The sequence below is a fragment of the Onychomys torridus genome, chromosome 15, assembly GCF_903995425.1.
Source record: "Onychomys torridus chromosome 15, mOncTor1.1, whole genome shotgun sequence".
Taxonomy (NCBI): Eukaryota; Metazoa; Chordata; class Mammalia; order Rodentia; family Cricetidae; genus Onychomys; species Onychomys torridus.
In genome coordinates, this window is record NC_050457.1 from 15313235 (window position 1) to 15333446 (window position 20212).

Below are 20212 nucleotides of genomic sequence, written 5' to 3' on the forward strand. Positions count from 1 at the left end.
CACATTTTCTTCTTCTTTGCTTCTAAAACGGGCTCATCCCTAGTGTTCATTCGGACTCATGCTTCCAGTTGTTGGGTCAGCTTCTTGATAGTCCTCGCAGCTCCAGCAGAAGTGGACATGATCTTGAAAACTATTAGGTGTTGGCTTCAGTGCTGTTTGTGGAACTTTCATAGTGTGTTTGTATGAGTTCATATGTAATTCCTCTAATGTTCAAATGAAGTTGATGTGAAACACAGAATTCTGGGACTAGAGAGTAGTATAAACAATAGAAATGATGTTACTTACGATAAGTTTAACATTGAATTTATGTTATTTAAATAAAATTTCGGACTTTTAATTTAGCTTCTAATTTAATAGTAGACAATTTTAAGTTAGATACTTTATTTTATATACCTTATTCATATAATTCTTTAAAAGAAATTGTATTGACTTTGTGTCAGGGATGCACATGCCATAGCATGTGTGTAGAGGTTTGAGGGCAACTTTGAAGAAGCTGTTCTCACCTTCTCCATGTGGGTCCTGGGGATAGAGCTCAGGATAGGAGGCTGGGAAGCAAACATCTTTTCCCACTGAGCCATGTTGTGAGACTGATTCCTACAGTTCTTCATGGGTCATATTCAAAGTTAGAAGACAATTAACTATGTATCACCAGTGTAGTTCAAGTTTCCCATGATTTGACTGTTTTCTAGGTTGCCCAGCTTCTTCACTGCATTACATTTTGCACCAGACAGACTCTGGCTAATCTTCCTACTCAAGCATTTCACTTGATCAACATGCATCCTGTTTCACATCATTTTATGTCCATCAGGACACTGAATCGTCGATGTAAAATCGTCTTTGAAAAATGTTCAGTAATCCATTGTAAAAAACGTCACCTTTGTCATCCTTACCATCACTGTCACCACAGGGGAGACCCCTCCCTAGGGCACTTGGAACAGAGCCGAAGGAGGGACTTACACCATATCCCTGTGTTCACACCAGACTAAATCTCAAACAGTGGTAATGTGTCCAAGCGAGCTAACTAGGACAGTGTCTTTGTTCAGTGTTTACTACTTTACATTTAAGATTCATAGAGTCAAGGGAACTTTAAAACTAGAAAATTTCACTGCCTTAGTGAGTAAAAAGAGAATTTTCTATAACTAATCAAAGAAAGTTGAAAATAGTGTGCTTCTCATAAAACAATATTTATTCAAATGTACTTAACACCACATCCCAAGTATATGACTCTTGATTTAATTAACTGGGCATTAATTTTGTTTATAGGCTATGAAATATAAAACATTCTCATGAATTCTAAAATAAAGTAATATATTGGTATAGATTATCTCCTTTCATTTCAAGACTAGTTCTCTACTATCTCCAGCTAAAATTATGAAGTATGATTTTTTTATATCTGAAGAACTGTAATTCACACGCCCATTTCAAGGCTTTATTCTCTTCTGTCAAACAGCAGTACTTCTACTTAGTAATTCAGTGGCAGCCTTACATTATAATGGTACTGGCCATGAGACTAACACCAGACTAAGTACTTCCCAGTGTTAACTAAGTCATCATTAGCACTAGATGATACATTGATATATAATCGACTTTAATATAATTTTAAGGAGGCAAGTTTAGATAGTGCTTCTTTATAATTTGACAGTAATCATTTATGTAGATACTTTATAAAATCATTTTGAATGATACACAGGTGACTCTTTCTGTTGTATTGGATTATATTTATCTGTATTTGATCCCTTTTTACTCCAAAACTGGTAAAAATCATATAAACTGCTATGGGTAATTTCCATTTCTTGTTTATAAAAATAAATAATACTAAACTAGCTATACATGAAACTGTTTCATGAAATAATTTTTTCTCATTCAAGGTAAAACTATTAAGATGACTAAAAGGTGATTTTGGTGCTGAACTAGAACCATGTGTAGTAACTGAATTATAAACACTAATGTTTTGTACCTTGTTCTTTACTTATTGTGGAACTAATTAGGCACACGTTGAAATGTAATCTGTCATATCATTTTGTAGGGGTCCAGGTGGTGGTAGACCTTGGCCAAACCCAACAAATGCCAATTCAGTGAGTATATATATTTTGCACTTTGTAACATTTAGCAGTGAAAAGATTATTGCTTTTGAGAGCTTCACAAGAACTTTACACAGTTGTTTTATGCTTTTTAAAGAAGTTACTCAAAAAAAAAAGTTTGTTTATATTCTTTTAAAAATGTATCTAATTTTTGTATTTTTTTCATTTCCTTATGTAAACGTGTTCTATGTCAGTTAATAGATATTCAAAAGTAAAGATAGAAACAGTGAGTAATACAATAGTGTGTACAGCAATCTCTACTTATCATAAGGTTGGATCTTCTGGAGTAGCTACAAGGTCATTAAGTTGCCAGCTAAGATGAGTCTCAATTAGAGGAAACTGAATTACTGTGATTGTGAGTTGTGTTTACCACACCTTCCAGGTGCACATTTGCCTAGTGCCTATTAGCTAAATTGCCATCCCTGCTCATCTATGTATCTGACATCCTGGGAATTTTTCTTATATTTTTGTGGCAGTGGTTTAATGCACTTTTTTCTCTTAATGAGGCCACAGAAATATATGCACAGGTTGCAAATTAAGCTATCAGGTTTTTAACTGAATGATTTTAGTTTTATGATCCTGGAGATGATCTCTTCATCTTTGAAATCATGAGCATTTCAGTATGTGAGAGAAGCCTGCTTTATACATTAGTGGAGTGTGTACACTCTGCACAGATACCCAGGTTAAGGGGTGGAGTGAGGCCTGCAGACTAAACTCCATGGACAAAGTTCCTGAGCGCTAACCAGGAAGAGATGCGGCTTCCTGGTGGTGCACAGGTGCTTCCATTCACTGCCAATTGTCTGAATGCTAAGGAAGTCGGAAATGTAGCTAACATTCAAGATTAACTTAAACTTCAAAGAAGGGAAAGATAGGTGTGTGAAGTATGGGAAAAATAATCACAGATCCAGTGTTGTTCTACAGCAAAAGCCAAATTTCCTTTCAGTTGATTAAATCATTCATGTTTTAGAGGAAAGAATTCGTTTTGTATTATCATATTTTCTTTTGGTTTTAGTAGTCATGACATTTACTAATTATTTCGGGTAAAGAGAAAGATGTTGCTTCTGCTTGGGCCTTCAGTGAACTGTTCATCAAGTCTTTGTCAAATATTTTTTTGCCAGATTATATTGTAATGTGGATAACTTCTTCCCCGGGCTTTCAGTTGCCTCTATGCCTTAGGAGAGCTTTTTCTTTGTTTCTTCTTCTTTGCCTTAATTAGTTTATTCAGGATTTCACTTTGAAATGGCATCTGACATGCAGCCCAAATACATTGCTTTTGTCCTATTAAAGCACCCATTAAACTGTTTCTAGGTAACAGTCTTCCTAGCATCAGGGTCTAGAAATAATCCCTGCTTCCTCCACGATTGATGAAACTAGATAGAAAAGTGAAGACTGTACTCCACCTTAAGCTTAGTGTCCACACAGCCATCTACTCTAGACAGAGAATAACTCATACTCCATGTCCATCAGCACCTTTCCATACATACCTGAGAGTGTGGTGAGAGCCACTGAGGACCGTGCACAGCATTTGGGGAGGTAATAGAGAAATAGCTGTGTTGTACGTGGAAGTGTATTGCCCAAGTATAGCGTATTTAATTGAAGCAGAGATGAGAAGCAAATTCCATATTCTGTTGAATTTCAGTTGTGAGGGCCCATCTCTTGAGGATTTACCCAAGCACCATTGGTGTACTAATCAGATCAGTGGCTCAAAATCATTTTAGACCCCAAGAAATACTAGAAACTGGAGTGGAAATGTGCACAATCCACTCTTTGGTCAGTCTGGAATGTGCATTTGGTCAGCACAATTTAGACAGGTAAAAATTGAAGGTGGTCCTTTCTGTTTGTGTATGCCTAACTCAAAGGATGTGCAGTGGGCAAATAGAGGGGGATGTGAGGGGCTTCCCCAGAAAGAGAAGGAAGTCAACCTCCTAAGCACACAGAGGGAAAATACTCCTCTCACAGGGGATGAAGAGCCAAACGGAGAAACTGCAGAGTGGGTGGCCTTATAGAAGAGAGGGGCTGCTGTGGGCAGAGTGAGAGACATGCCAGGGACGTCCCCTCCCTCAGGTGCAGTTGATTAGTTTACAGTGATGACTCGTGTGTGTTATTTTGAATTCCAAGTTCCTTGGACTTTCTGTACATATTTACTATGACAGATGCCTTTGAGCTGATAGCAGGACAGTGTGTCTACCTGCCTAGGGCAGCATATCAAAGGGGCTTTCGGTGTTTTATCTTTTTTCATGTGATAACCTTCTCCCCATTATTCTGAAAGAATCTAAGAATTCCCACGCCCCCTGCTCCAGTTCCCCAGGACTGATGGTTTTTACCACATTTGCTCCAGGATTTGCTCTCTCAGCAGTTTGTCCTGTTGTGTTTCAGTGTGTCCCCTAACATAAGATATCATCTTTCATAACTGCAAAAACAGTGCTCGGAATCACAGCACTAACCCTGGTTAATGCTGCTTTCTAATCTACAGATCTTACTTGAATCTGTCCAGGTGTCTAAAAATACCTTTATGCCACTCATCGGCATGTGTCTGGTGCTTTTCCTCCGGAACCGCTCCCCCAGTCACTGCTGTCTGTTAACCTGCACTTGTGCTGACTGTGACCAGTTCTTTAGAAGGTTCTGTAGCTTGTTTTCACTGCCGCCTGGCTGCAGTGGGAGGAGCCTTGTGTTTTCCTCAGAACACCATTGCAGGAGGCTCCTGGGGACTCTGCCTCATCTCTGGTCACCTTACTTTGGACAGCTTGGCTAAGCTCTGCTTGTGCCATGCCTGTTACACTAAAATTGCTGTTTTTCCTCTAGAAAGATCCATGTAAAACCTTACTTGAAATAATGGTAGATGTTATTTTTCTTCCTTCTCCCCAGCAGCCATTTTTGCATCTGTTGGTGATTCTTTTTTTTTTTTTTAAAAGATTTATTTATTTATTATGTATACAGAAGAGAGCGCTAGATCTCATTACAGACAGTTGTGAGCCACCATGTGGTTGCTGGGAATTGAACTCAGGACCTCTGGAAGAGCAGTCAGTGCTCTTAACCTCTGAGCCATCTCTCCAGCCCCTGTTGGTGATTCTTACCTGAATCTTTTCTTTTCCCACTGATTTGGCCACCAAAAGGATATTTTTAAAATGTTTTCTTTCCTTCTCTAACAGTTGACTTTTTATTAGAGCAAAGGCTTGTTCATTCTGAAAATTCCCTGTCTATTTACTTTTCACGATAGTTATTAACACGTATTAATTGTGCAAACTGATGGGGATCTCTGTTCTCACATGCATTTGTTCATCTGTCATATCTATCATAGCTTTTTCATTATTCCTCCAGCCCCCTCCCCAATCCTTAATATTTTTTCCTCCTAAAAATCCTGATTTAAATCTGATTTAGGTTCCACAAGTTGAGGAAAATGTGCCTTCTTTTTTCCTTATCTCTGTCCCATTAGAACACTTGAAGACTGAATGTCACCCCAGATCTTTATGTTTGTGGCTTCTAGTTGAATACAAAAGAATACCACTTACCAGTTAAGGAAAGGAATTGGAAGTAACTCTAACTGAACTGTATTTGCTTATATTGAGTCATGTGCCCCTTCGTGAAACAGATAGAGGGGATAAATATGTCCTGCCTATATCATATGCCTACTCCTGAGCCTGCACAACCTGTGTCTAGTCAAAATAAGGAAAGTCCAGTTAACTGAAAGTATGAAAGGGGTAGACACATCACCAGATGTTTAGTATGGCATTCTATTAATTAGTTCTCTGATAGCATATGAAAAAGCAAATGGAATTCCTTTAGGGAAAAATATGACTAACCATATGGGCCATACAATACATTTTTTAATTTAAAAAAAAAATCACTAAAAACTGGTTCTTACTTTCCATTGGCACAAAGCATGGCGTTGTGCTCCCTGACTCTAGCTCATCAGTACTTGCAAGGTCATTGTAGACTTCCCTACTGGAGAAAGGTGTAACTGGAGTGATGGCGGTCCTTTTCAGTGCGGCATTACTGCTTGAGTCCTTGTTCACACCACCGCCATCGCGAGTGCTAAGGTGCAGAATTCCCTTCTAGCTTAGTCAGGCAACATATTTGACTCTTAATTTTCTTCATCAGCTTTTTGTAGCTAGATGGGTCTGACCCTCTGGCTCTGTTATCTTACTTATCAACTGTGTCTTCATTTTAACATGTTTTAAAACATTGTGTGTGTGTGTGTGTGTGTGTGTGTGTGTGTGTGTGTGTTCCTGACTATATGTAAGAACATACAGAAGCCCATGGAACAGAAGAGCACATTGTTTGTAATCCTCTGTAATGTAACTATGACACCATTTGTCACTGTGTCCTTTCAATTAATTTGTGAAATGATTCTCAGTTCTCCAATCCTGTTTTTTGTGGTCAGCATTATCCACAACTCCCTTTGTCATCTCTTGGCTGAAATTTTGCAGTAGTCTATTTGGATTCACTTTCCTTGGTCCCTGTAGAGTCACCTTACTAAGGCATGCACTTGAACATGTCTAGAAAACCTTTTATTTTCGATAGTATGCACTCATTCCTGTTCAACCCATAAGCCCTACAGTGTATCAGCCATTTAAAAAAAAAATTGCGTATCATTCCCTGAATGTGCTGTGTGATCTCACATTCCTTTTCCCTGGTCAGTTCCCTCATCTTTCTCATGCCACACCTACCTGTGTATCTCCAGGTTTCCAGCTCAGAAACAGACCCACTATACTCACACAGCATTTCTGTCTCTTTTGATGTAAGATGTCTTTTACACCATGCCATTGCATCCTGCTGGCAGCTTTCAAGAGTGCAGGTTCTGTTATGGGCCAGGGGTAGGAGCCCAAAGGCTGAATTATAATCAGAAAACTAAAGATTATAATGTAGAAATAGTTGATATAAGCTAAAATAAAAGAGCTTGTCCAGACAAAGATGGAAATAAATTGAGCAGCTAAAAGAGATAACAATTTGTCAGGTATTAAATGTGAGAGTTCTAGTTCACCATGTGAAGGAATCGTGAAGACTTGGGTGGAGAGGAAGGCTGGAGGTGCTGTCCTTGGAAACTAACAGAAGATTCTTGTCTTTTTCTCTCAAGCATAATAGGTGTAATTTTAAATCTGTAAAAAAAAAAAAAAAAATGGCATGCCCACCGGAAAATTATGGTTTAATGTATGGCAGGAGGGCAAAGCATCTACTGAGGAAGACACAATAGCTCTGAAGGCCAGCCCACACGACTGAAAAATAAGTCCAAATTTCAGAGTTTGTTTCTCATTCAGGGATTTCATGAACTGTGTGGGAAACTCCTTTGGTAACTTGAACTCTGAACAAATGAGAATATTTGTACAAAGAAGTGGGTGAATACTACTGGTCAAGAATTTTCCTTCCTCCTAAAGTTGACAAAGTTTACGTGCTCATCACTTAGGCATCAGGGTTTTTGCAGAGGCTGGACCAGAAAATGGGAAGATGTTTGTACAGAGCATGTAGCATGTAACTAACATGTTGCAGAGTGTGATTGTAATTATAATCTTCTCATCCTGGCTTTGTGCCTTCCTCCAGGAAAGCTCTTGTAAAATGGAGACTAACTAGGAGATAATAAAAGAAATAGGAACCAATGTTTGGAAGAATCAACTTAAGATATTTGAGAAATGAACTACACAGTATAGGAGAATACAGAGGTAATTTAGTCTATAAATGAACCACGACTAATTGACTAAGAAAAGATGACAGTGTAATGAGAAATAATATGACAGGAATACAGGATAAGTTTTGTAAGCGTGAGTGGTAAGAAAGAGGTCAGGCAAAGGAGTTTTCCAGATCTAGCTACAGACGTTCTGAACTCTCAAAAAGGGAAGAGGGGTAGCAGTATATTACAGAGTTCAGGAATGTGATATATTGTGAATAGTAAATAGCTAAAAGATGATTAGATTGCTGTGCCAGACAATATCAGAGTAAGAGAACACTGACCAGGAGCTGAAGACAGGGAGATGAAATGCATTCTAGTGACCAAAAGAATGTTGGCAGTTCAGATGGGGCAAATGTATGTATTTGAAGCAATGTATTAAAAAGGCTGGGTAGATCATGAATTGAAAAGGGCACAAGGAAGCAAAGTCATGCATTTACTGAATGGAGGCCAGGTTTAATGCTGGGAGAGACCTTAGTTCTCAGGGGAAGTAATCCCCTTTACCAGGGACTGATCACTGCAGTAGCTGTGGGTGCTTGAGCTCCATCAACCCTCACAAACACACCAAAGTAGAGGCTTGGGCGACATGTGTTCTGTGCTTGTATTGATCCTTTTAGTAGAGAAAGCCTACTATTAAATATTTCTTACTATTCAAATAGCCTACTATTAAATAGTTCCAAAAACCATCAAGTATTTTAAGGGGAAAATTGTGTAGACTAACTTCTTTGTGACTTCATATTACTGCATTGTTATGGTAGGTTTGGGGCCATCAGAGAAAGGAATCAGCATATTTGCCTCTCAGGTCTTCTTCTGGCCTTGACTAGCTCAGTCTGGGGAGACAGATTACTGTCTTTTCTCGGAATAAAGCATATGGCTATGTCATGTAAGTGAGCCAGTGGGCATGTTGAAAAGGGAAATGTTTAATTTTCCTATTAACACTCACACTTAGGTGTTTATTTTAAAGTATATTTTTAATTGTTTACTTCCTTCACCAGAGCACTGTGAATTAGTAGCTCTCATGCCCGGAAAATGGCCTCTTCAGGAGGGCTTCATTTGAAGAGAAAGGAGGTCCGTTGATTGGAACTGGTCCTCACAGATTATCAGCCTTTGGACATTATAGTTAGCAAATTCCTTGGAATTTATCACATTGTTTTAATACTAACTAAGCAGAGAATGTGAGAATCAACATGTACTGCATGAAAGTAGCAACAAATGTCTTTAAATTTTACATAGATTAGAAGTTTTATCTGTACAGGATACTAAGCTGAAATCTTCTAGTCTCCTGAATTTAGCTGTACAAGTAAACATCTTTCTATTTACAAACTGTCTGATTAGTACCACACATTGGATACAACCCACCTAAGCCAGTATAATTTGAAGCTATAGTTTTAAATTCCTCTTGACTGAAATCTACATTTTCTAGTGAGTTCAATATAATATTATAATTGCTTAGATTTTTTTGGCACTTACACAGATGGAAATTCCTTTATGTTTTATTATACTTTGTGATGCATTTTAAACTTGATAAAAGAGAAGTCAGTTTATTTAATCCAATCTCATGCAGTCACATGAAATGAAAATATTTGTTTCTGTTCTGCTCGTGTTCCAGATACCGTACTCCTCGGCATCTCCTGGGAATTATGTAGTAAGTACATTTGGGTTTGTTTGCTCATAAGAATTGTTGTTACATTTTATTTGGGCAATCAAATTGTTGCCCAGATGTTAAGAAGAACCCCTGTGTATTGACCAAGAAGTGAACATCTTGAGTTGTTTCATCTGCCAACCTCAATACATATGTTGATGTTCATTAGTGAAACAGTTATCAATCTGGCTAGAATTGCCTTGAGTACTCAGTTTGACTTTGGCATATGTTTCTGGGAGCCACTACAATACTCTCTATCCAATCATGAGGAGAGTCATTCCCAGTTATACAACGATATGCTTGAATTCACAGTTCTCCATAAGAATAATGTACATACCCCCATTCCAGGCCTGCTCACCACACATAAAGGATAAAAAAACATTAAACTTTATCCCACCCACAAAGTGGATCAGACTATAGAATAAAGTAATAATTTGGAAGGATCTTTCAGGTTTTGTCTATTCCCAGAAGCTGAAAAACCTGTTTCCTTTTTACAACCTAATACATAGTAACATTTCTGAGTGTTCATGTAGACCTGAAGCTAGTGAGTTTGGACCATCTCTTTTATATTCACAAATTTAAATCCTTTGGTATCACCTTTTTTATGATCCTTGTTCATCCAAAGACCACCATAAGGGATAGATTTTTATAAAATTTAGGAGAAAATATTAACAGAGAAGCAAGGATAAAATGGTAAAATAGGAAGCCTTTTCTAAAGTAATTTTCAGAGGTTATGGGCAACTGCAGTGCAGTAAATTGGAGGACACAGAAGAAAATCAATGAGCATTTTAACCCCCTACAGAAACACTGTTTTATTAACATAGTGAAAAGCACACACTGCTCTCCAGACCTGTAGTCTTAGTGTTCAATGTTCCTCTGAGCTATTCCAGCCAAAAAAGTCCAATTCTTGACACGATTTGAATGAAACAAAGGAAATAAATTAGAATAAACACTCTTAAAGTCACTTAATAAGCCTGATAAATTTTTTATGAAATTATATATATTTATTTTAGGAATTTTAATTGTTTGCTGAATGGGAAATGTATATATTACTTGAGGTAATTGGTAGGCTGTATGTACATACTCAGAACAGAGTCAAGACTTAAGTCACTTGAGAGTTCATTTGACCAGTACACATAGGGTGCCTGGAGAAGTCTCAGCTCATTGCCTAGCGTGCACGTTTGGTTGTCAGAATTAAGGGCAGATTCACTCCTGCCCAGTCAGGGCTTGTAGAGCTGCGGCCTCCCTCTGTAGCCCGAAGCATTAGTGAGGATCTTGTCTCATTTCCCACTGAAGTGATAGCTAGCATGTTGAGCTCTCGGGGTTACCCTGACGCTGCCAGAGGAAAGAAGCGTCATTGGTGGGTCTGTAGTGTGGATCTCTAAATGGGTATCTCTTAAATACGCTCTCTGTGAATGTCGGCTTTGCAGGGTTAGTAAAAGCCAGTGAACAGAATGTAAGACAATTACAGCAAACAATTAAAGTACACGTGGATTATTCCTATTTTGTTGATTTGTAAAGGCCCTATTAAGTGGTTTCTTCTTAACCTCATTATAGGTGATGTGATTAAGTCATGAATAATAAACCAGTGTTACAGGCTTATTGTTTTTGGAAACTTGTCAAAACAGTCTCAACATAGTTAAGCTAAATTATGTTTTGCATAATATTGAGTTGATTGTGAATCAAAGAAAATAAATTACAGAGGAAATATATTTGCTTTGTATTTCAAAATTGGATTATTATTGATATAAGTATAACCTTTTTTGCTTTTCCTTGCGGTGTTTAATGAAATGCCTTATTTGTACTGAAATTTTGTGTAATTATTTAGGGTCCTCCAGGAGGAGGAGGGCCACCAGGGACGCCCATCATGCCTAGTCCAGCAGGTATTGTAAATCAAACTAGCTCCATGGACGTTTGACTCCTGGGACAAAACCACAGAATACAGAAATTGTTTTTTAAATAAACTTAGGAATTTTCATTGTCTCAGCATGATTAAAGACCATAGAGGAAGCAGGTGGGAAGAAGTCAAGTTCTTAAACAGCTTCAGTCCAGTTAAGGACTTAGAAAATTCCTCTTGTGTAGATTATAGATTTAGTCAGTATAAGCAATGTGTTGATTTATATGAATTACAAGTAACTTAACTTACCTAAAAATCCTTTAAAACTGAAAAGAATCTATAGCCCCCAACTCAGAGAAATCTACAGGAGGAAAACACTGTAGACCTGTTAGGTTGGAATATCAAGCCAACACCCCATTCACATATCTGTCATCTTACTGAGTATGAATGTGCTTGTGGTATTGTTTACTCTACATATCTATAGGAATTTATTGGTTATAAATTTATTAAACAGTGCTGAAAGATTTTTTAATTTTCTAAAATAAGATGTACTTTATTATATCCCTAATAATTCAACATAATTATTTCAAGTAGCATTGGCCTTTTCCTCGAGACTTTAACAGAGTATTAAGCTTGTCTGGAGACTGGTGATTGGAATTTAAATTGTCTAGGGTCCAGCGAGTTATGGAACATGTATCAAAGGCTATTAGATGGTTCTTACGAGTTGACTCGGGGGCTGGAGAGATGGCTTAGCAGTTAAAAGCACTGACTGCTCTTCCAGAGGACCCACATGGCAGCTCACAACTGTCTGTAACTTCATTCTAAGAGGACCCGACTTCCTCACACAGATTCATGAAGGCAAATCACCAATGCCCATTTTAAATAAAAGAGTTGACTCTGTAATCCCAATACTATAAATGATTGAAGATGCAATCCAAGATTCTATACAGGTTAGACTATCTCATTAACTGTTACCAATAGTTAGACTAGTCTTCATTTTTAGTCCAATAGTAGCAAAATTATTCAATTTAAGGCATATGATAGGATGTAATTAAAATTTTACTGAAGAAATCATAAAACAATTTTTTAGTTGTGAGAAAAATAAATGTTTATTATTCAGAACAATATTATCACAGTTTTATCCATTTACTTTTAATGATTTATTTTAATTATGTACATGTGTGGATGTCTGTGTGTGGGCATGACCACATGGGTGTGGTTGCCCATGGAGACTGGCAAGCAGCCTCAGATCCCCTGGTGCTGGAGTTACAAATGATTGTGAGTCTGCTGTGGGATGTCTTTCTGTATGCTGCGAATATATGTTGCTCTGACTGGTTGAAAAATAAAGCTGTTTGGCCTATGGCAAGGCAGCTTAGAGGCAGGCGGGAATCCAGGCAGATAGACAGGAAGAGAAGAGAGAGGCAGGAGATGCCAGCTGCCACTGAAGGAGAAACAACATGCCAACAGACCAATAAGCCATGGAACACGTGGCAAACATAGATGAATAGAAATGGGCTAATTTAAGATTATAAGAGCTAGCTAGCAAGAGGCCTGCCATAGACCCTACAATTGGTAATTAATATAAGCCTCTGAACAATTATTTTATAAGTGGCTGATGGACCACAGAGCCAGATGGGACTGGGAAAACTTCCATCTACACAAGTCCCTTAATGTTTATATTGGGAACTGAGCTCAGGTCCTCTGCAAGACCATTGTGTGCTCTTAACCTCTCCTACCCCACAGCTTTGTATAGTGTGTGTGTGTGTGTGTGTGTGTGTGTGTGTGTGTGTCTATATATGTGTACACATATGTACATTTATACATATGTATGTATCACTGAAATTATGAAAGCAGAAAATAAGCTAAAACTTTCAGTGTTTCTTGGAAATAACACAGATTTGAAGTGTTTATAATTAAAAATAATTTTAGTTATGGTTCACTGTGAAGTCAAATGTTCTTAAGTATTTAGGTTTAGTTCTAAGATATACAGGAGTTTAAAAGTCATTATTGTTAATAATGCCAGTAAATAATTTTTTGCTTTTTACATTTTATTTAAAACCCAATTTGGTAATACAAAATGTTACCTTAAATTCATTGTTTTTTCTCTATCCATAAAAAATGTCATCATCTCTATCTTCAAAGTGTCCACATTGAAAAAGAAGCAGAATCCATCAAAGATGAGTTATATGAACCGAGTGCCTCCCCTGCTCATTCTCATATTGTGAAGTTAATGTGTAGTTTGTGAAGATGGCGCGTGATTTGTGCTCATTTCACTAGAGACTCCGCCCCACTGGGCACAGCAGGGATGAGTACTCTAGCCACCTCTTCAGTCTGCCTCTCGGCCTTGGCCTTGTCCCCACACTACATACTTCCGTCAAGTCATCCTTTAACAGGGAGCGAGGGTCCTCAGGCCAAAGACACATGCCCATAGACGCACCTTAGTATAAGGCTCTTCCGAATCAAAAGGAGTCAGGCATTTCCCATAAAACCATCCTTCTTCCTTTTGATGGTTTTCTTTCGTTTGGATGAAATTATATTTCCAACTAGTATTAAAAATGATAAATTCATCTCTTGCATATTTAAAATATGTAGTCCATTTTTCTTTCACCAAAACTTAAAGATAAAACCCATTTAAAGTTTTCATATATTTAAAAACAAATACAAAATTTTCTGAAATGTAATAGAACTATCTAGACAAATTAAATGCAGTAACTCTAATTTGTTGTCTGAGGCACACAAGCTAAGTAAGACATAGCCCCTTCCCTTCTGATGAACTCTTGATAGCCAGGTGTGAGCAGGAGAGAAAAGAGAAGGAGCACTGATTGGTTGGGAGAGTGCCCAGACGCCTCAGGGAAAACTCACACTGGAAATAAATGGGTCTTGGAGAGTGACGGGAACTCTAGGAGGTGGGACTGCTGAGAAGATGCCAGGCAGGAGAAGGAATGAAAATATGGAGATGGGCAAGGCTGGTGGTGGGCAGGAAGGAATCAGGGATCTTACAGAAGTGCTTCATAGATGAGGACATGAAAAAATTATAGCCACAAAAATAGCTTGGGACTTCACTTAGTGTTCTAAACAAAGGGCAGCCTGAGGGCATGTATCTGGTTCATTCAGTACTATGAGGCATTCACTTAGAAGTAATATCTAAAGCCAGGCGGTGGTGGTGCACGCCTTTAATCCTAGCACTCGGGAGGCAGAGGCAGGCGGATCTCTGTGAGTTCGAGGCCAGCCTGGTCTACAGAGCAAGATCCAGGACAGCTAGAGCTACAGTGAGACCTCGTCTCAAAAAAAGAAAGTAAAATCTAGTACTGAGATTCATATATCATTGTTGATAAATGACCAATGAATAATACCATGCTTACTCTAAGCGATACACACTAAAATCACAAGCTGGTTAATGTCTAGTAAGTAGTCACACAAGTGGCAGAAGTAATTATGTCTCTCTATGGTCACTACCATAAGAAAGCATATTATTTTACCCTCTCTTTTGAATCAATAAAAAAAAAACCATTTTTTCAAACCCTTCATCATTTTCTAAATAACTATTGTAATTCATCTAAGAAAATTTTGCAATTGTAAGAAAATAGAAAACTATTTCATACCTAGTATTTCCTCAATATAAAGTAATTGTTGGCTTTAATGCTGGGTTTTACTTCATAAAAATATATGTGGAGATTTAATCAGAATTAGCTGTAGGCATGAAGTATAAGTTTCAGACTAGTGTAAAATCTAAAGTATGTGCATGGAAAATGCATTGCATTTATTTTAATAAAAGGACTGAAAGTTATCAAAAAATTGCTGGAAGCCATGGGTGGTGAGTCAGTACTTGGGAAATTGAGACAGGAGGATTGTTGTGAGTTCAAGGCCAGCCTGGCTACCGAGTGAATGACAAGCCAGCCACAGCCGTAAGGAAAAGGAAAGGAAAAAACTGATAGAAATACCTGGCTTTTTCTTCAAGCAAGGTAGTTTCTGTTCCTGGTCTTGAGATCTCACGTTTGAAATTCAGTCAGTATATTTTCCAGTGTCATCCTCAAATTCAGTTTTTCTCTATAGGAATTCGAATTCTAAGAAAACCCTGAAGACTGAATAGCTACTGGATTTGAACTTTTAAAATTGTCTGATACACACACACACACACACACACACACACACACACACACGCCATTGCATATGAAGTTAAAAAAATCCATGCTTTAGAAAAGAAATATATATACTGTGGTTTTGTATCTCCTAATGTCCATGCTTTAGAAAAGAAATATATATACTGTGGTTTTGTATCATCTCCTAATGTCCCGTTGGCCGGAATCACTGAGGCGCTCCCTCCTCTCATCACTAATTGATGATTTCAGAACAGTGCAGTTTGGGTCAGAAAGTGACAGCCAGGTGTTTGTTTCCAGACGTTGGTCATGGCTATGTCTGCTGGGTATCCAGCTGTCAATTTCCATGTGTGCCTAGATTATCTTTGGTTATTTTGTGATGGCTTTGGTAGAGATATTAATGAAGTGCTGTTTTGTTTCAGATTCAACCAATTCTGGAGACAACATGTATACTCTAATGAATGCAGTACCTCCTGGGCCTAACAGACCTAATGTAAATATGAGTTTTAAATTTGGACTATAATATAGTAATACTCCAAATAAAGTTAAATATAGATATAAATGTTATGCTTATACATAAGTACATAGGGTAGCTAAAATTGAAAAAAGTCAGTAAATACATTTATTGTACAGTAAACTAATTAACACCTCTGTGCCTATAGTCTTAGTCTTTTAAACCATTAAATGCCCTTTAAAGTTGCAGAGTCAGGGAAGAGAGTAGAGCACAGCACATCCACAGGCTTACTGGTCTAACTTCTCAGCCCAGCTCCAAACTGTGCTCTTAAAAGCTGAGTAAGAATGTTCTATGCAATCAGTCCCTGACTTTCCAGTTGTGCGTGTGCATGGCAAGTTATTTTCTAAAAGACCAATCGTGCTTTTATTTCATTGCATTCACTTATCGTGTGTGTGTGTGTGTGTGTGTGTGTGTGTGTATGCGTGTGTATGCGCGCGCGCGCGCTAGTGAGTGTGCTGTGGCACACATGTGCAGGTCAGAGAACAACTTGGAGTAGACTGCTTTCTCCATCCACTATGTGAATCCTGTCGATTGAGCTCAGGTTTTTTATGACAAGTGCTTTTACCTGCTGATGCATCTTTCCTACCTGTCTGTGTGTTTTTAGACACCCAGTCATAAGCAGCAGCCTTGTCCTCCTGGGAAGGTGTGTGAGCTGCTAGCATCCAGGCTCATCTGAATAGTTTTCCCCCTAAGCCACCTAGCCTGCCTGCCTGCCTGTCTTCTTCCTCCATCTTTCCTTCCCTTTTTCCTGTCTTTCCCCTTCCTTTCTTGTTTAATCTGTTATGGTCTTGGAAGCCAGTATGATGCTTAACCATCATCACTCTCTCTACACACACTTTAATCAATACTGCAATCCATATGTACTGAAATATGATTTGAGCTTGGGAACATTTGAAAGAAAATGCTAACGTTAGTAGGTACTTGCCTCCAAACGTAAGATGATGATACTTGCCTTCAAATGGGCACAGAAGAATTCTGGAGGAGTGAGGAGGAGGTGAAAGGGCACTGACCTTGAACTTCCCATCACAGCTCTACCCCAGCATGTCTGTTCACAGCTACTACTAAGATTGTACTTGAGAAGAAACAGTCCTGATGCTTTATAAGTGTGAGCAGAGCTACTACAGAATGTCTGCAGTAAGCTAACATAGCTGATTAAAGAGGTATCAGTGTTCAGCTATCCCTATTTAACCTGCAAGATGAAATCATCCCCTGTACCCATTCAAACAGTGATACATCACCAACTAAGAAAGCGTTGATATGGGCTTTGTAATTCAACAGAAATATTCTTCACAACGAGCCAATAGCATCAGCAGCTTCTTAAGAACTACCTTGGGCATATAAGAGGAAATTTGTCACCATCAAAGAGAGAATGTTGATCATCTCATTTGCATGGAACGTCCATGCTTTCCAGTTGGGCACATCTCAATGAGGAAAAAAAAAAATGAGCAGAAAGGATTAGCCTGAGCATTCAGAACACAGAGATGAGAGAGATGGGACAGACAATTGAAGAATCCAAAACCTTGAAAAGTGTTCTGAAAAGTCTCTAAGTTAATCAGGGCAATTTCTGATGTTAATAAATAATGTTGAAATCACTTTCTGTATGATCACAATAATTTTCTTTACTTTTTAAAACAGTTTCCACTGGGCCCTGGGTCAGATGGCCCCATGGGTGGATTAGGAGGAATGGAGTCCCACCACATGAACGGCTCTTTAGGTAAGGCTCTTATATTAGGTGTGTGGAATAAATTCAAACTAAAACGTTAGTTCAGTACAGTGGCTGTTATGGCCCACAAAGCTCTTCCACGTATGCATACTTGTTTGTGTGGTCACATGATCCATAGTGTATTGGATATGAACTGGAGGACACTTGAAAGTCCAGGCTGTGAATTTGGTTCTGTCCAGATTGCCCCCAAGAATTGATGCCAGTCTATGCCAGCATACGTGTCCTGCAGCCGAAGGAGACTACTCCACTGAGTGTGTGCCATGCTGCCTAACCCAGAGGGCTTCTGTCCTTCCCACAGATGTTTTTGTCTCTAGTCTGTGAACATAATATAGGGAAACTAGGTCTCTGTAATAATTCCTTGTTTTTGTTGTGTATTTTTAATGTTTGCCTCATTTTAAATAAAATTAGTAACCATGCTCTGGTAATCCTAATAATTCCCTGATGAGACCATGCTGTGCACCTGCCTTCAGGAGAGAGCTGGCCTCAAGTACAGCAGTAGTTAACATGTGCTTCATGTATGGCACTTTCTTAGCAGGTGAAGCCTGGTATCTGTAAGGCAAACAAAACAAACGATGAGACAGAGAGGAAAGTAAAAGTGATTGGGTCTCCACACACCCTGCTCATGGCTAGAAGGTATAGAAATGATGTGCTTGTGATCATAAGATAACCTGAGAGCTCACAGTGGGTGCCAAGGCTTGTAAAGGAGCCTCTCACTTACATTAGCCCAACCATGCCTATACTGCTTACCTAGGATTTCATTCCCCATACTCAGCGTCAGAAACATGCCCCTCGATTCTCTGAAAGTCTGTATTAAGTGATTCAAAATTATTTGCAATGCATCAGTAGACTTTTGTGCTTTTAAGGATCCATATTTATTTTTTGTAGGTTTCAAAGTTTTGATTCATTTTATTTTGGTTGACACGAAGTGTCTGACTATTACAGCCAATAGTCATGTATAACTATTTAATTTAAAGGCAGAGAGAATTTAACATTCAACTCCCCAGGCACACTGCCACATACCAGCTGTACAGCAGGCACATATTCTATGGGCTACCATAATGTACATCACAGAGGAATGTACACATCATCACTAAGTATTCAATTTGACAGTACTACTAGAGAATTTGATTTTTTTCAATGTATTGCAAAACTACGCTCAACCTGCTAAGTTGTAGAATTAGTCAAATAGTTAGAAGGCCTTTGACTACAGTAATACTACTAAAAATAAGCTTCTTGAAGTTTCACAACAGTTGACAACTAACTCCTTACATTCTGTGGTGAACGTTATTCTACATATTCACATGGAACAGTATAGCATGTGTACACTCAGTGTGTAACAATGCTGTATATACCTTTTTACTCACAATCAAGTCATGCTAAGCCTTTATTTTTGCTGTCCAATCAATACTGCTATTAAAATGTTGTAGTATTTCACACTAAGATTAATTGTAGAGGATAAAATAGTTCAAAATAAAACTGATATTGTGGCCAAGTTATGATTATTGATAGTTAGTTATAATCCTATCGCCTATGTCTCTCAAGAATCAAAATTAAAATGTAATATATCTTGAAGATATGTTTAGTTTCTATTGTGTATATTGAGTACTATTTTTAATATTAGTAAAATACTCTTTAATATTGTAGTAAAATACTGTTCAGAATATTGTCAGATATTCTTAGAAATGTCTTTTAAATTTTATCAGATTTAGGAAATCACTTTCATTAAAAGATAAAGATCTGTACATGTAGATGGTCTCTCTAATGGTCTCCAGGGGTCTGTAGCCATGACTCTCCTCCTGCTGTTAGGGTCCAGATGATGGGAAGTAGCAGCAGAGTTCTTTGCTGTGGAGGTAGCTCACTCACCTTCAGGAGTTCCCATTTATAAATGCTCTCTTACCTAATGAAGGTTATCTTTTCACGTTTTGCTTTAGGCTCAGGAGATATGGACAGTATTTCCAAGGTGAGTAATATGTATTCTACATTTTTATCTCCACTTATTCCACATGGAACACTAAGGGTACTAAATGAGTTTTGTGAATATTGTTCTTCCACAAAAAATTTGAAAGTAGAAGTTCAGATATGATCATTCAGCAATTAAAATATGAATATACATAATCTTTAAGAAAGGAAAATATGATAGCCAACTTAATCATGTTCAGTGCTATATAATGAGCTGGACTGACAGTTTGGATGATCTTTTGAAAAGTTGTAAAAGTTTGTGAAGAGTCTACAGCAATGTGACAGTAGATACTTCTGAGAAGTTGGTATATACGGAATAAGAACATTGCATTTGTATGTTAACTGGACCTTCCAAGCCTTCATTAGATGCTGTTGTCATGTGCAGTCAAAATGGTAGGGAAGTAATTAGAAGGAAATTATATTAATACATGTAGAAAACCAAATGTGTCTGCATTTTCCCTCCTTCAATAAGTTGAGTATCTAAAATTAATCTTTTGGTAAAATGCTGTACATATTTTTTTAAAAATAACATCTAAATACTTCCTAGGTTGTAATGAAATTAAAGTAGTTCTCTGAGAGTCAAATATATTTAAAATGTTTGATGAGAACTAAAATTAGCTGACACTGAAATAATTCCCTTCAAAGTCTGCTTCAGATCAGTAAGTAGAAAAATTCACTTAGGGACAACTGTGCTTTTAAT

General features: G+C 37.9%; 1 protein-coding gene across 4 annotated transcripts in view; it reads left to right on the top strand.

The window, feature by feature from the left end:
* The window catches only part of Ssbp2 (single stranded DNA binding protein 2), a 260509-nt gene that overhangs the window by 226521 nt on the left and 13776 nt on the right, over positions 1 to 20212 (top strand). For all 4 annotated transcript variants that reach the window (XM_036206881.1, XM_036206883.1, XM_036206882.1 and 1 more), the window contains 6 exons: positions 2027 to 2075; positions 9350 to 9385; positions 11211 to 11265; positions 15739 to 15809; positions 17466 to 17544; positions 19485 to 19513. In XM_036206881.1, the coding sequence (XP_036062774.1) occupies positions 2027 to 2075; positions 9350 to 9385; positions 11211 to 11265; positions 15739 to 15809; positions 17466 to 17544; positions 19485 to 19513 (319 nt within the window). The remainder of the gene's footprint in view (positions 1 to 2026; positions 2076 to 9349; positions 9386 to 11210; positions 11266 to 15738; positions 15810 to 17465; positions 17545 to 19484; positions 19514 to 20212) is intronic.